This window comes from Zalophus californianus, chromosome 12 (assembly GCF_009762305.2).
Source record: "Zalophus californianus isolate mZalCal1 chromosome 12, mZalCal1.pri.v2, whole genome shotgun sequence".
Classification (NCBI taxonomy): domain Eukaryota; kingdom Metazoa; phylum Chordata; class Mammalia; order Carnivora; family Otariidae; genus Zalophus; species Zalophus californianus.
Genome location: NC_045606.1, coordinates 48,298,582 through 48,312,960, shown reverse-complemented (window position 1 = coordinate 48,312,960; position 14,379 = coordinate 48,298,582). Strand labels below are relative to the sequence as shown.

The window sequence follows — 14,379 nt, the reverse complement described above, 5'->3', positions numbered from 1 at the left end:
TTGATTTAAACTTGCTCCAAAATAGGACGCCTGGGTGGCACAGTTGGTTAAGCATCTGCCCTTTGGCTCAGGTCATGATCTCAAGGTTCTGGTCAGGCTCCCTGCTCAGTGGGGCTCTGCTTCTCCCTCTCCCTCTGCCCCTCACCCCACTTGTGCTCACTCACTCTCTCGCTCTCAAATAAAATCTTAAAAAAATAATCTTGTTCCAAAATGAAATGATTCAACATTAGAAGCTTGTTCCTTTTTCTTTTTAAAAGTACAGTTAATTTTCATTAATAGAATCCATGTAATTCATAAATAGTTGGGGTGATAAGTTTCTCTAAACTTATTTTTTTATTCCTTAAAATAAACTCTTACTTTGATCTGCTTAATATTGACCAGTTTCATCTTTTGTTAGATCTCCCTGTATTTCTTTTGAAAAATGGTGTTGTTAGATGTTGGGCCTGATTCACACAATTTATTTTTCTGTACAGATAGGTAGATAATTTTGCAGTATCTCTTGTGTAGACTCAGAGAATTTCTGGTCTATGTACCTATTCTTTCTAACTTAATTATTTGATAATTACCATAACTTTGATTTTGACCATTCTTCCTCCCACTGTGGTGGGCATAAGGCAGTGCATATTTGGATATATACTGGAGCTTCAAGAATTGACTTCTTACTCAAACAAAGACTTGGTTTCCTCTCCTACAACAATTGCTGGTTCTCTTCTTAGGCCTGTTAACATGGGTTCTGGACTGAGGCAGAAGTGTTAAATATGGGGTTATGGAACATTCCTGAGGTTTTAAAGAATATTGTACTTGATATTGATTATTGTCCTTTAATAAATCTACCTGTCCTCAGAGACAAATGAAAAATTACTTCTTAAAGTATAAAAAATTAATTGCAATTCAATCTGGGGCCAGGGATATATTAAATAGTTACTAGACAAATATAAAGCATGTGTAGAACTGAATGTAGAAGACATGAGGCACAGAGGAGCATTTTCCAAACTCTGAGTGCCAGAAACCTTGCCCACCCACAAAGCCATGAAGTTACCCATATGTTAAATGTTTAAGCAGTTTACTAGTTTATAGGAGTGAATTTGCTATGTTAAAAAAATGAAATGAGACATTCTTTGGGGAGGGTAGGAAGATATTCTTACCTTTTTTTATGTATGCATGAAAAAAAAACTGTTAGAAATGGCATCCTAAGGGGGAAATATTGTAACTGTAATTTACAAGTAGTAAGTGAGTGAACAGTTCAAAAAGAGATCAAAAAATATCTACTTGATGTAGCTATAAGCAAATCTGCAGAACTCAACCTACATGAAATGTTTTGCTACATTTCAATGGATGCAAGACTATCCATGCTGTAAGTTTGTTTTATTAAGGCAAAAACATTTACATTTCTCTTGAGCTATCATGATCATTTTGTAACCCTCTCCTGTAGTTGTATAAACCTGCCCTGTCTTTAAAGTTAAAATTGATTGCTTTATTCTACCAACTGAATTTTTTCCTGGAACTCATAAGTAACTGGTGTATTTTAGAAGTTCAAAATTAGTAGCACAATGTAAAATACATGCTTAAATTTCATGGTATTGGTATTAGGAAATACATCTGCTGGAGATTTTCTTCTGTTAATAGTGATGCCATCAGACCCATCTGGTGAAAGAGAATTTTGAGATGTATCCTACTTCATGTTTGAATTTTGTCAACCTGCTAATACATTTCATAAGGTCAATATCCATATCTGTTTCTTTAAAAGTTGATTATGTCAACTAGTACAATGTTGAGCAGAGTCTTATGTTTTAGTACATTTCTTAAACTTTCCCTATAATTTAAGTACTGGTTACTTAATGGATAACATAGTTTGATGGTTTGATGGGATAATATAGGCAATTTGTAGATGTATAAATAGCTTGCCTAGAATTCAGTTTTATGCATTTCCTTAATTCATGGAATGTGTGGTGAATAACATCGGCTTACTGATTTCTTTACATGCCATTATCTTTTATCTTTCCAAAGAACTAGGGTGTGTTGTGTCTAATAGAACTTTAGCTGGAGTGAAAGTCTTCCGGTCCTTGTTTGACATTTCGTGACTTGGTGAGAACTTTAAAAGACTATTGTGCTTTGTTTTTCAATTCACCATCTGTTTTTCCTACAATACATGTTTCTGAAAGAAAAAATTAGCTTCTACGTGATCAGTAAATAAGGGAGTTAGGTCTGTATATTTTGGAAGTGGCATCAGTTTATATGCAACTTTTCCTAGATAAGAACAGCCAGAAAAACAGGAATAAAATTATAACCGTGGAAGGAGAGGAAAAACCCCTCAGTTTAGCTGCTACACCGGAAGCAGAATCTATTCCAACTTTGTTTTTTAGTATGTTTGGTACATAAGTTTTTAAGACAGGTGCAGTAACATCTCTGTTTATTAATTTGGAAAGTATGTTCTGATAATCAGTCAAGTATTTTGTCTTGTGTATTCAAATCTATGTACTTAATAAGGTTATTATAATTTGTTTATTATGCACCTTTTGTCTTTATGTGAATTAATAGTTTTTGTCTTAAACTAAAATGAATCATATTGCTACAACCTTCATTTTTGGTAGTGTTTGCAAGGCATGTCTGTTCATCCTTCTATTTTGTGCTTTTCAGGATAGTTTCCTTTAGACATTTATCTTATAACTAGCATATTATTAGATTTTTTCCTTAAAAATCCAACCTGGTAAGTCTGTTACTTAGGAGATGGTTGAATATGCTCAATTTATTTGTATTACTTTTTTATTTGAGTTCTTTCCACAAGCTTATTTTGTTACTGCTGTTGGCGAATTGTTTTATTTGCTACTTTAATTTGCATTGATACAAATAATATTTTCCTCCCTCTGCAATTTCAAAAACTATACAGTAGGGATGTATATAGCTTTAGTTAAATACCATTATTTTAAAAAATATATAAATCACTAAGTTAACTCTGTGTAAAATCATAAATTTCTGTTTTTTTAAAACAAAATGCAGATTCAGCACACTTTATCTCTTGAGCTATCTCATTCCAGTATAATTTATTCTTGTCAAGAGTTTTACTTCTACCACTTTTAAGCTCCCAAAGTTTTTATTAACTTTAGGCTCTCTTTTAGGACACCTTTTTTAGGAAAATTGAAAAATGAGCACCTGCTCCCAGCTCTGACTTTGCAGGGAGTTTCCCTTGGCAGGTGCACTTCCTCCTGAGCCAAGTTCAACGGCAGCATTGCAGTGCAGAGCTCCATTCCCAGTTGTATCCATCATTCCTTCTCCAATTAATACATTACAGCATTTCCATTCTTTAATTTCTGTGCATTTTAAATCTCTATGAAGGCTGCAATTACGAAGTAGAGTGGTTTTATCTTTTCTGTTTCTTGTGCCATTTTTTTCCACAAGCCCTTTCTGCACCGCCATTTATTTTACTGTAAGATTTTTCAGAACTGAAAATTTGTTAGGAAGACTTGTATTGAACAGGAAATGTCTTTTTGCCTCATTGAGTATCTAGGCTAACAGTAAGGTTTCCCAGATTGTGCATTGCAAACCTCTGGGACATTCCATTCATATAAAGTATGTTGGACATGGTGGCTCCTGGCATTTCCTGGTATCTAAATAGTACCGATAATTACATAGGTAAAAGAGTTAAAGAGTACTCTGAGGCTTGTGACACCAAACAGCAGTGTTGTTCCTTAGTCCAGAAGGTATGGGACTATGTAATGACCTGGCAGTGTGGGCCCAGGAGAGAGTCTTAGTCTCAGCCAGTCGCCTAGCTTTAGATTCATAACAGGACTGCAATTACATAAATTGCTTGGAGTTTGGGGAATTAGCCTGCTTTTTTTTTTTTTTTTGGACAAGCCCACAGCCAGCAATTTTAGCTTCAGAAAGATATTTTAAACTCACAAGACTAGAAGAAGCCTGTGGCACTAGTTTGTGCAATGTCCTAAAAGACTACAGGACAGGAGAAGAGGCAGAGACGGACATGTCTCTTCAGCTTTAGCTCTGGAACTCTTAATTTCACATTAGTATGGGCCTGCCTTTTTTCCCCTCCACTTTTCCTCCACCTTGTGAAGGCGGAGGGAAGGAGATCACAGAAAGGTGATGTGTGAGCCATTCTTCTAGAAGGCTTAAGCTACAAATAGGACCTAGTATCTTTTGAACAGCTGATAGCTGTTAGCTTCCAGGTCTCAGCTAGGGGAACACCTGGTTACAAGTTAAATTACCCTGAAGGAAAGTCTAATATTTATAGTTCATTCACAATTATTCCAGCCTGGCTGTGGTTCACCAGTCTCAAATTATATTTGCTTTAAGCATTGTTACCTGGTGAAAAATCTGAAATTTCATCTTTATAAGTTTTCAGGGAATCACTGCTAAGCGAGGGTGAGCTCAAGGTCACAGGGTCACATTGTCTTTTCTTCAACTATTCAGTAGATAGTGAAGCCTAAGACCTTTTTCTTTGTGCTTTTTATCTTCCAATTTTTCTTTTCTTGCTTTTTTGTCTATTCTTTTGGTTCTTTAATGGATAGAGCATTTTTAAGGAAAAAACGTCTTCATTGTCACTTTAGATTTTAGGAGGAAGTAACTATATGTGTATGTCTTCGGTTAACTATAATGAAAAGGTCCAAGAAATAGTGACTGAAGATCTACTGAATTGATATACATACATGTCCTCACATGACTTTCTTTTAAAATGGATTTTAAGTGCTTTTCCCTGGAAAAGCAAAATGCAAGGTGGTAGGTAGAAACTCATTCCCTTCTGTTACAGAAGGAACATAGTAAGATTTTGTTTTGTATTTTCTGTAGAGCGTGTTTTAAATGAGTGAAGAGAGGAAGCGGAGGGATTAGTGTAAGAGTTTCAAAGTGGAGTAGATTTTAAAACGCTTCTAGATAATAAATACATGTAACTGAACAAATTACAATTCTTGAGCATTTCTTAAATTTGGTATTGTGAAAGAATACAAATGTTTGTTTATTCTGTGTATGCAATTGTGTCTTATTTTGAGGCTCTTGTGGTTTAGATATTATATGTTCCACAAAAGATGAACAGTACCATAAAACTTCAATAATTTGAAAGAGGAAAACTTGCCCTGAGCTCCTTAAAATTTAAATGAAAAATAATATTTAAAAAATAGTCATTGGAATAATTTCAAGAAAAATACTATTTAACACTGCTAAAAATTATATATAAAATTATGGATTTTCTCTAAGAAATAAGTGATTTATTAGAATTTCAATTATTTGAAAATTCTTCTAAAAATATTTTTGACTGTAATAGGTAAGCACTCCCTTTAATTTTATTGATATTGGTAACTAATATATAATATTTCCATGTAGCCTAGTTTCAAATTATAAATTAAATTGAATAAATGGTTGAAATCATATATTCTTTATACATTTGACTCTGACACAAGTAGAAATAGAATATTAGCATTTTGTATTTTTCAACATTGTGTTCTCAGTGACTGTTTACTGCCTTTATAAAGGAGGATTCATCAATTTTAATAGCATTTATGGTTGAAATGCATATCTAGAAATTAATACAAACTGATAAAAATTACAATAATATATTTGTGTTTGAGCTTCTTTAATGTTATATTTTTCAAAGGAAAATGAAAGGAATGGTATTCTAATGTTACCTTTTGTATTATTTTGCAGGTATATTTTCTGGATTATAAATCAGTACCTTTTGATGAGAAAATGGAAAGCCTAATACAGATTAGGGAATATGCAAAGGAAGTGAAAAAAAGAAATATTTTATTATCTGGTCTTCTTATATATTTCCCACAGGTAAGTAAAATTTTGTGTTCTGTAGACTATAGTTTTAATGGAGGGAACCTGGTTTTTTAAAAGCAAAGATACATTAATGATAAGAAAAATTTTGGCTGGAAAATTGTCTGTGTTCTCTCATAGGTAGAACCTCTCTTGAGGGAAAAATAAAATCAAAACAAGTGTTCTGATGAAGGAAAATAAAGTGAAATTGGTGAATATCTTATACTAGGTAGCCCACATGGGGTTGCCAGATTTGTTAAATAAAAAAATACAGAATGCCTGGCTAAATTTGAATTTCAGATAAACAATAAATTATTTTAAGTATGTCCGAAATTTGCAATTTGCAATTAGAAATTCAAATTGAACTAGAGTTTTGTATTTAACTGAGTTCAGAATGCAGCCATTTGTATAATTTGAAATGGCTTGTTTCTTTTATGTTGTGGTAAAGATGTTGGTGATCAGATTTTTAATTACTTGAAAGCAGTGCTTGACATTCATATTATAAGAGGGCATGCTATTTAGAGAAAAATTCTTATTGTCACTCTATTAATAGCAGAAAGTTAAGCTGAAGGCAAAATGAATTAACATTATAGAGTTTTAGTGCAAAGAAATGCTATTTAAATCAAACTATTTGGAGACTGTGTTAGGGAAGATGGATTTGCCCTTTGTGCATAGATACCTTTTATTGAAATTGCAGAATGCTTTGTAGTGTCTTCGAGGTACCCCACAAGAATCAAGAAAGTCGAAGAGTCAATGGGGTTTTTATTGGTCTGGAATAAAAGTGATTTGTACTGACCAAGGAATGTATTGTTGATGAATAACAGTTATTATTTGTGAAATATTTAAGGTACCCTTTTAGCCTGAAGATAACAACATTTCTTTTGAAACAAATGGATTTTAATTAAGTATAAGGACCATCTTTTAGCCAGTTCCTTGGTTTTCTTTGAGGTGGTTTTCTGTGCTCCCATAATATAGAAGTATGGACTCTGGTTAGTCATCAAGAATGAGGCAAAGCTGAATTTACTTAGGATCATGGAAGTATAATATATTAGCATTGTAGGGGCTTTTGAAGTCAGGGCAGCCAAGGCCTGAAGAGATACACTTACTTGCCCAAGAACAATACATAACTGGAAGAGTAAGAATAAGAACTCAGGTCTGTATCTTTGTTCAAGAATATTCCATCTTTGGGGCGCCTGGGTGGCTCCGTCGTTAAGCATCTGCCTTCAGCTCAGGTCATGGTCCTAGCATCCTGGGATTGAGCCCCACATTGGGCTCCCTGCTCTGTGGGAAGCCTGCTTCTCCCTCTCCCACTTCCCTTTCTTGTGTTCCCTCTCTTGCTGTGTCTCTCTGTGTCAAATAAATAAATAAAATCTTTAAAAAAGTATTCCTTCTTCAATAGATTGTCTTTGGTTGTATTCCAGATTATTGTGGTTGGAAAAATCAGTTATTTCTCTTGTGCCATGCGAAGGAGTCATGGATGCACACTACTCATGCTACACTATGTAGTTATAAAAATAGTTCATTGAGAAAAATCTCAAAAGCTAAGAAATGGAAGAGCACATACAGTCCCTGGGACTTTATTTTTCCTGTATTTTAGGCTAAACACAAAGGGTCTGTATGCACCCTAGTTGATATTCCAGTGGGAGAGTATGGTCCAAATGAAATATAGCATGCCTAGTGAGATGCAAATTTTAAATAAACAATAATTTTTAGTACAAGTATATCTGAAATATTACAGGAAACATACTTGCACTAAAATTCTTTGTTATCTTACATGAAATTCAGTGTAACTGGGCACCTTGTGTTTTTATTTCCTAAATCTGACAACTGTTGTGGAGTTCATATTTGCAACAAAATTGTTCATTTCTCCACACCTGGCATTCTCTCCCCATGAATGTCATGGAGTTGCATATCTACATGTCTCTGCACCTGTGACTGGAAAAGTGGTCTTGTTGAAAAGGAGGAGCTTTTGGAGCCTATACTTTGCAGCTGACCATTATTATTTTGAGTAAATTTGGACCTGTTAAGCAATCTGTCTACTTAGCTATCAAGACTGTATAGAAAATGACCCTGCTAAGCCTTCAAAATATGTCTCTCATCATTTTAAGAAGCAAAGATAGCTTACTTGAATGTTGCTTTTCTTTTCTTAAAAATAAAATAGTGAAGATGTCTGAAATGTGTAAGAATGTTTAAAATATAGGGTTTACTTTTGTCCTTAAAGACACAGGTGCCAGTTGACTCTTACTAGGCCAGGACATGTCCAGTGCAGAATTCCACCTTAAAGAGCATTTACCAAAGGATTCTGCGATGTTCATTAGATAGGCCGTTAAAGAACTATGGTTAAAAAATTGGGGAGGCATCAGTGAATAGAGTTAAACAGATGTCTTCCACGGAGGGCTTCTCGCAAATTCTTAATAAGCTGATGAACATTTCATATCTGCAAATTGGGGACAAGGGGGATATCATTTTCCATTTTCTACTGTAGCCCTTTAAACATAGGCAACTCTGAGGCTAATACTCTCTAAATGAAACTTTGGGATACAGTCCTCATGAATAGGCCCTACATAAAGAAACCACTACCTCTGAACAGTCTTTCACTTTTTTTTTTACTTTTACCTTTTACTTCAGTACTAATTTTTCGACTTAGCTAAATTAGTATCTTTAATTTTGAGGGCCTATTTGACAAACATTTTATCAATACTAAGGACATGAAGATTCCTAAGGTAAAGCTTCTGTCACTATTAAGTGAGAAGAGTGTCGGTTTGTGCTTTCCAAGGTGCTGTCAGATACAGTTTTTTATAGTGTTCATACATTGGACTTTGTTCCCTAAACCAGTCCATCGCTGTGATAGCCATTAGGGTGTTGTTGTAGACAGTTAATGTGTTTCCTTTTCAGTCTCTGATCAGTGAAATGAAGAACAGTGTAATCTGGAAAGATTTTTAACCATTTTTCATAAGACATAGCCTCAGTTGATTGGTGACTCCTCCTTGGATGAGACAATGTATTGGCTTCATTGTCTATGCTAGACATACGGTCTTTCTAGTTTAAAGAAGACCTGCATTCTTATGTATATAGTATCTCTGGTAATGGGGATGATCTGGACGGCTCGATTGCTCCTTCACAGTGTTGATGTATATGATATTTATAGTTAAATAGGACCACATAAGCTGCGGTTAAGTCTCTATTTGTGTTTTTGTAGAGTTCTACACACATGTAGGACTTTCTGTGTTTGGTGAATTTAAACTTATTAGTTACATTTCAGTCTTTTATCTTTTTGGAATTATAATAAAGCCTCTGATTAATTAGTCATACTTTCTTCATAATGAGTAATTCCAAATTGTGTACACCTTTAAGGAAGAAATTGATTTGGAAAAGGATAAGAATTCCTTCTTGAATATCTCTAAATCTTCTGCAGTGTTACCCATGATCAATTATTGATAATTCTTTGATAATTCAATTACCAACAAATGCATCTAATCGTATAATGTTTCAACTCCATTTCTCCATATATTCTTAACTGATATAAGAAATTTCAACAGATCCTTAACTCTAGATATGCTCCACATGTATGCATTTTTTTTTTCTGGTCAAAGACATTATTTGTGAAATTACTGAATATGCTATTTCCTTAGCTATATCAGTGTAGTAAAGCACAAATTAACTTTTTCCAAAATTGACTTTAAAATATTTTGCTGGCCTCAAAAGATTAATCATTTAAAATAGATTCTTTACGGGTAGCTTAATCTTAGACTTCTGGATCAAGTGGCTGGCTTGACCATTTATGTATAGTATAAAGTTTCCTGACTTTATTATCTAGTGCTCAATTTCTCAAGTTGTAAATAAATAAGGAAAGACTGGAAATTTATGCTCTAGACTAGAAATGTAGCATAAAGTTTGCCCTTATAATTTATTAGATGAATTTAAATCAAGTCCTATTCCTCTTTCTAAAATAACTCTACAAACATAACTATGAATAATTAAAAACCAGGTTTTATAGCTTAATCCACATAAAGGATCTTAGTCCCTTTTTAAGTATTCTTTTAAATTTATGTGTAAAATATTACTCTTCATCCTATTATTCTAAGTTTGTGATGCAAGTCATCACTGAAGGCTGTGATACACAATGATGTATTTTGGGAACCTGTTCTAATTATTTGAAAATCTGTATCTGATGATAAAGTAGTGAAGTTATAGACACCTAGTATTTCTGGCATGAACTGTTCAAGCCCATAGTTTAGAGCTTTCAGTTTTAATTTTGCTGAAGTCTACAATATTTTTATCCTGACTTTGTGTGTGTGTATATGTGTGTGGTTTTTTTTTAAGATTTTATTTATTTGACAGCACTAGTAGGCAGAGTGGGAGGGAGAGGGAGAAGCAGGCTCTCCACTGAACAGGGAGCCCGATGCAGGGCCCAATCCCAGGACCTTGGCATCATGACCAGAGCCGAAGGCAGACGCTTAACTGACTGAGCCACCCAGGTGTCCCATGACTTTGTTTTATAAGACAGGCATTTACAAGTATATATTTTTTAAAAAAAATATTTCTTCTGATGAATTGGTAATATTTTGTAAACTGTTTTCCTGAGTTCTGTGAGCCATTCTAACAAATTATCAAATGCAAAGAGGGGAGGTTTGGGATCCCCTGATCTATATATACCTGTTGGTTAGTAGTACAGATGGCTCTGGATTGCCATATGAACTGGAAGACAATCTTGTGTGACTGAACCCTTAACCTGTATGTTCTGTGCTAACTCCAGGTAGCTAGTGTCAGAATTGTTCAGTGGGGAAAAAATAAAAATCCACACATTTGGTGCCAGAGATGTTGAGAGTAGAAAACAGTTTCTCATTTGGTCAGTATATAACTTGATATATCTGTTATCTACTCACTACCACTAGAGATCTTGCAAATTGTGGACATTCTTTCAAGCTTAAGTCCCTAGTGAAAATGTTGTGAATCTGAGCTCCCAGCAAATTAACAATGGATGTGTAGTATGAAAAATAAACTTTGTTGTTACTGTAATAGTTTAGTAACAATACTGTAATAGTTTAGTAACAATAACTAAACTATACTGACCATTTCACAGAAGAAGCTTCTGGGTTAGAAGGATATTATTCCACTGGTAAGTGTCTTTTTTTTTTTTTTGGATAGACATTGTACCATTGACTAACTGACCCAAATGAGTTTTGCATTCAGCTTTATTTGTCCACCTTCTTCACAAAGGTATCATGAAATATCTTAGTAGATATTTTCCTGAGGTCCAGATTGAAGATTTGTATACTTTCTCTTGCTTGAATAATCTACCATTATTCTCAGAGGAAGATGCAAGTTTGTTTTAATGAACTTACATTAGGCCCAACTAATGAATGATTTTCTGTGCCAGTGGCTTCTAAATACTGGTTCTTGGAAAAGTCCTTAGCTGGCAGTATTATAGTCTCCTGAGGAATTTGATAAATACAGATTCCTCGTCTGTACCTTAGGGAATCTACTTCAGTAGATCAAGCTTGTACCTGGGACTCTATATATTCCACAAGTTCAAGCTCTGATGAAAGTCTAATGTGAACCAGATTTGGATGACTGCATGAGGTCAGTGGTTCTTAAGTATATTGACATATTGGAATCAACTGTTGACCCTCTTTAATCTATAAGGGACTGTCACCTCCGAGGAGGCTCTGGAATACCAGATGGCAGTAATGGAATGTTGAGATGAAGTTGAGTAAGGGAATGAAGAATGACAATTTGAGAAAGTTTCTAAGCTAACTGTGAGATCTTCTCTTCTTGTTTATCAAGGACAAACATTCTAAGCAATCACAAGCTATCTGGCTAATAGGGCAATTCTATTGATGAAGGTTCTTAGTTGTAAACAAAATGTACCCATGATTATCTAATTGAAAGAATTATTTTTTGTAGCTTATAGAATTTCTAAAGAATCATGGAACCAAACTGGATAATACCTAGTCAAGAACGGTGCAGATTGCAGAAATGCTAAGCTGCTCTGGGACTGTGATAGTAAAAGTGCCTCCCATTACCAACTCTGGGTACATAGGATGGTAGGGAACCACAGATAGAAACTCTACCATAGCTGATCCAGAAAATACAGTCTCTGCCTTAGACCTAGTTTCCCTGTTTATGGCACCAAGCCAACCTGCTCACGGCCACCTTTTAAGTCTCCTACATGTGTATAGTAGAATCTGTAGAACATTGATAAAACAGAATCTGAGGCAATGTAAATTTTTTACTCTGTAGTGTCTATAGCATGGAAATAAAAGGTGGAATTTGGTTGGAGAATGTGTTGGTTGAGCCATTTTGCAGGGTTAGCCGCATCAATCTAGGTCATAGGACTTTGTCCTAGGTTGAAATCAGAGCACCTTTAACACATTGTATTTACTATCAAGGGCTTGTCATTTGCCTACATCCAGGCTTTCTGTATGGTATCTAACTGTCACAATTATACATTTTTAAATAAAATTTTATACAACTTTTATGATAATAAAATTTATGAATTCTCTAAAATGTATAAAGTCCTATAGCAGTTTTTAAATTTAATCTGTGCATTCTACATGCTCAAGAATTTAGAGATAGAAGCACACAGGTACGTGGTTGAAGAGTTTTCTAAAACTATTAAAGCTGATTACTTCTTGATCTAAATTAGCATCATCCTGTCTAATGGAAACAACTAGCTATGTGACCTTCAACAAGTGAAATAAGTGTGTAGGCCTCTGATTATTCATTTGTAAAATGCATAAATCAAATTCTTAAAGCGTCCACTGGATAAGAAGATGAAGACCTAGGAGGTGGGCAGTCTCTGTCATGTGACACCATCACTGTCTCTCACTCTAACAGGGAAATTCCGAAACTGAGCCTGGATTTTCTTTCCTTATGTGACCATAAACTTTACCCATACTAATATTTATTTTGTTGAGAAATTATTTATTGTAGTTCATATATTTCATTGTAGTTCAGAGAGTGAACTATTTCTTTTTTGTTTTTTGTTTTGACACCTCAAAGTAAAAGTCAATGAGGAGAATGTCTTAGTCTTTTCTGCTGCTATAACAATACCACTAATTTGGTGGCTTATAAACAACAGATTTATTTCTTATGTTTCTGGAAGCTGGAATTCCGAGATCATGGTGCCCACATAGTCAAGTTCTGGTGAAGACCCTCTTTGCTGTTGTAGACCACCATTTTCTGATTGTGTCCTCACATGCCACGGAAGAGGGTGAGGCCTCTCTGGGGTCTCTCTTTATCACAACGCTAATCCTATTCATGAGGATTACACTCTCATGACCTAATCCACAACCAGAGGTCTCACTTTTTAATACTATCACAATGGGGGTTAGGACTTAAACATGAATTCTTGGGGAACACACATATCCAATCTGTAACAGGGAGGGAATCACCATCCATGTTAGTATGGCAGGGAGTGTGTACCATTTTAGTCTATCCATTTTCCTGTCTCCTTTCTTCTCTGAGCTGTCCTTATACTGGGTTTGATGCAGTGGGAAATAGGACTTTGGAAACAGTGTTTGGCTTATTGAGTATTTTTCGCAAGATCATGCCATTGGAAAGGACTGATCCATTTGGCCGAAGCAGAAAATCCAGCTCCTGGATAGGTCAGGAGGTAAAGTGAATGAGCTCGATGACCTTCTCATTGCTCTTGAATGCCACTTTTTCTTCAACTACAACTATGGCTCTGGAAGGCCTATAAGCAAGGGAGAAAGTTACCAAAGCAGGTTTATAATTTTATGTTTTTAAAAAATAATTATTTGTAAAAGAGAATTCTTCTATAAGCCTCCAAAATAAGATATGGAATGGTGAAATGAAGTGGTTTGGCAACAACATTAAATGAGATAAAGCTGTGTAAATTGATCTTCTGTCACAAAGTATAAGCCAGATCTCTCTACTTGATGAGTAAAATACTGTTGTCCTTCTCTATTGTCTGGGTTTTGAATGTTTTGCATGTACTGTAAAGGACATCCAGAAAACATTCTTGTTGATGGATCTCTTTGTAATTAACCCCAGCTAAATTCATAATGAAACATTAAGAACTATATGAACAGGTCCAACTCCTGTAGGATACTTTTGTGCCAAAAGACCTGAATTTGTACCACTCTTTCCCTCTTAAATACACCTCATTTGCTCTGTGTCCTCTAGGCGAGTCATCCTTTAAGTGTGCATGACCATTTAGAGAATAGGCGTATGCTATCAAATAGCAGAACATCAATTTTTTTTTTCTTTTTAATGTTAATCTTGGGGGAGGTTAGACTGAAGACTCCGTTTCCTGCAATGAGCAATTACTTGTAGTTTAAGTAGGAATTACTTACTGAACACACAGTACTTATTGAATCATGTGGCATGCATACCAAACATGCAGTACTAAATCTGTTTACAGAAACCCATAATACCCTGTTCAGAATAATCAGGCTTTTTTGCTGTGGGAATGTTTTTGAGACTAAATATTTTTCACTTTCAATTTTGTTTTGGCTTCTAATGTTTAGACAGTCATTCTATGGGAAAATTTGAAGGTCATAAAATAAAATGTCTCTTCAGAATTGTATGAATTTGAAAAACAAAACTTTTTAGGGAGTTTGGGTATACTTATGAGAGTCATTCAAGTGG

General features: G+C 34.8%; 1 protein-coding gene across 1 annotated transcript in view; it reads left to right on the top strand.

Moving 5' to 3' along the window:
* The window catches only part of CRPPA (CDP-L-ribitol pyrophosphorylase A), a 294,956-nt gene that overhangs the window by 174,695 nt on the left and 105,882 nt on the right, over positions 1–14,379 (top strand). Inside the window, exon 9 of the mRNA XM_027574160.2 lies at positions 5,650–5,781. Within this exon, the coding sequence (XP_027429961.1) occupies positions 5,650–5,781 (132 nt within the window). The remainder of the gene's footprint in view (positions 1–5,649; positions 5,782–14,379) is intronic.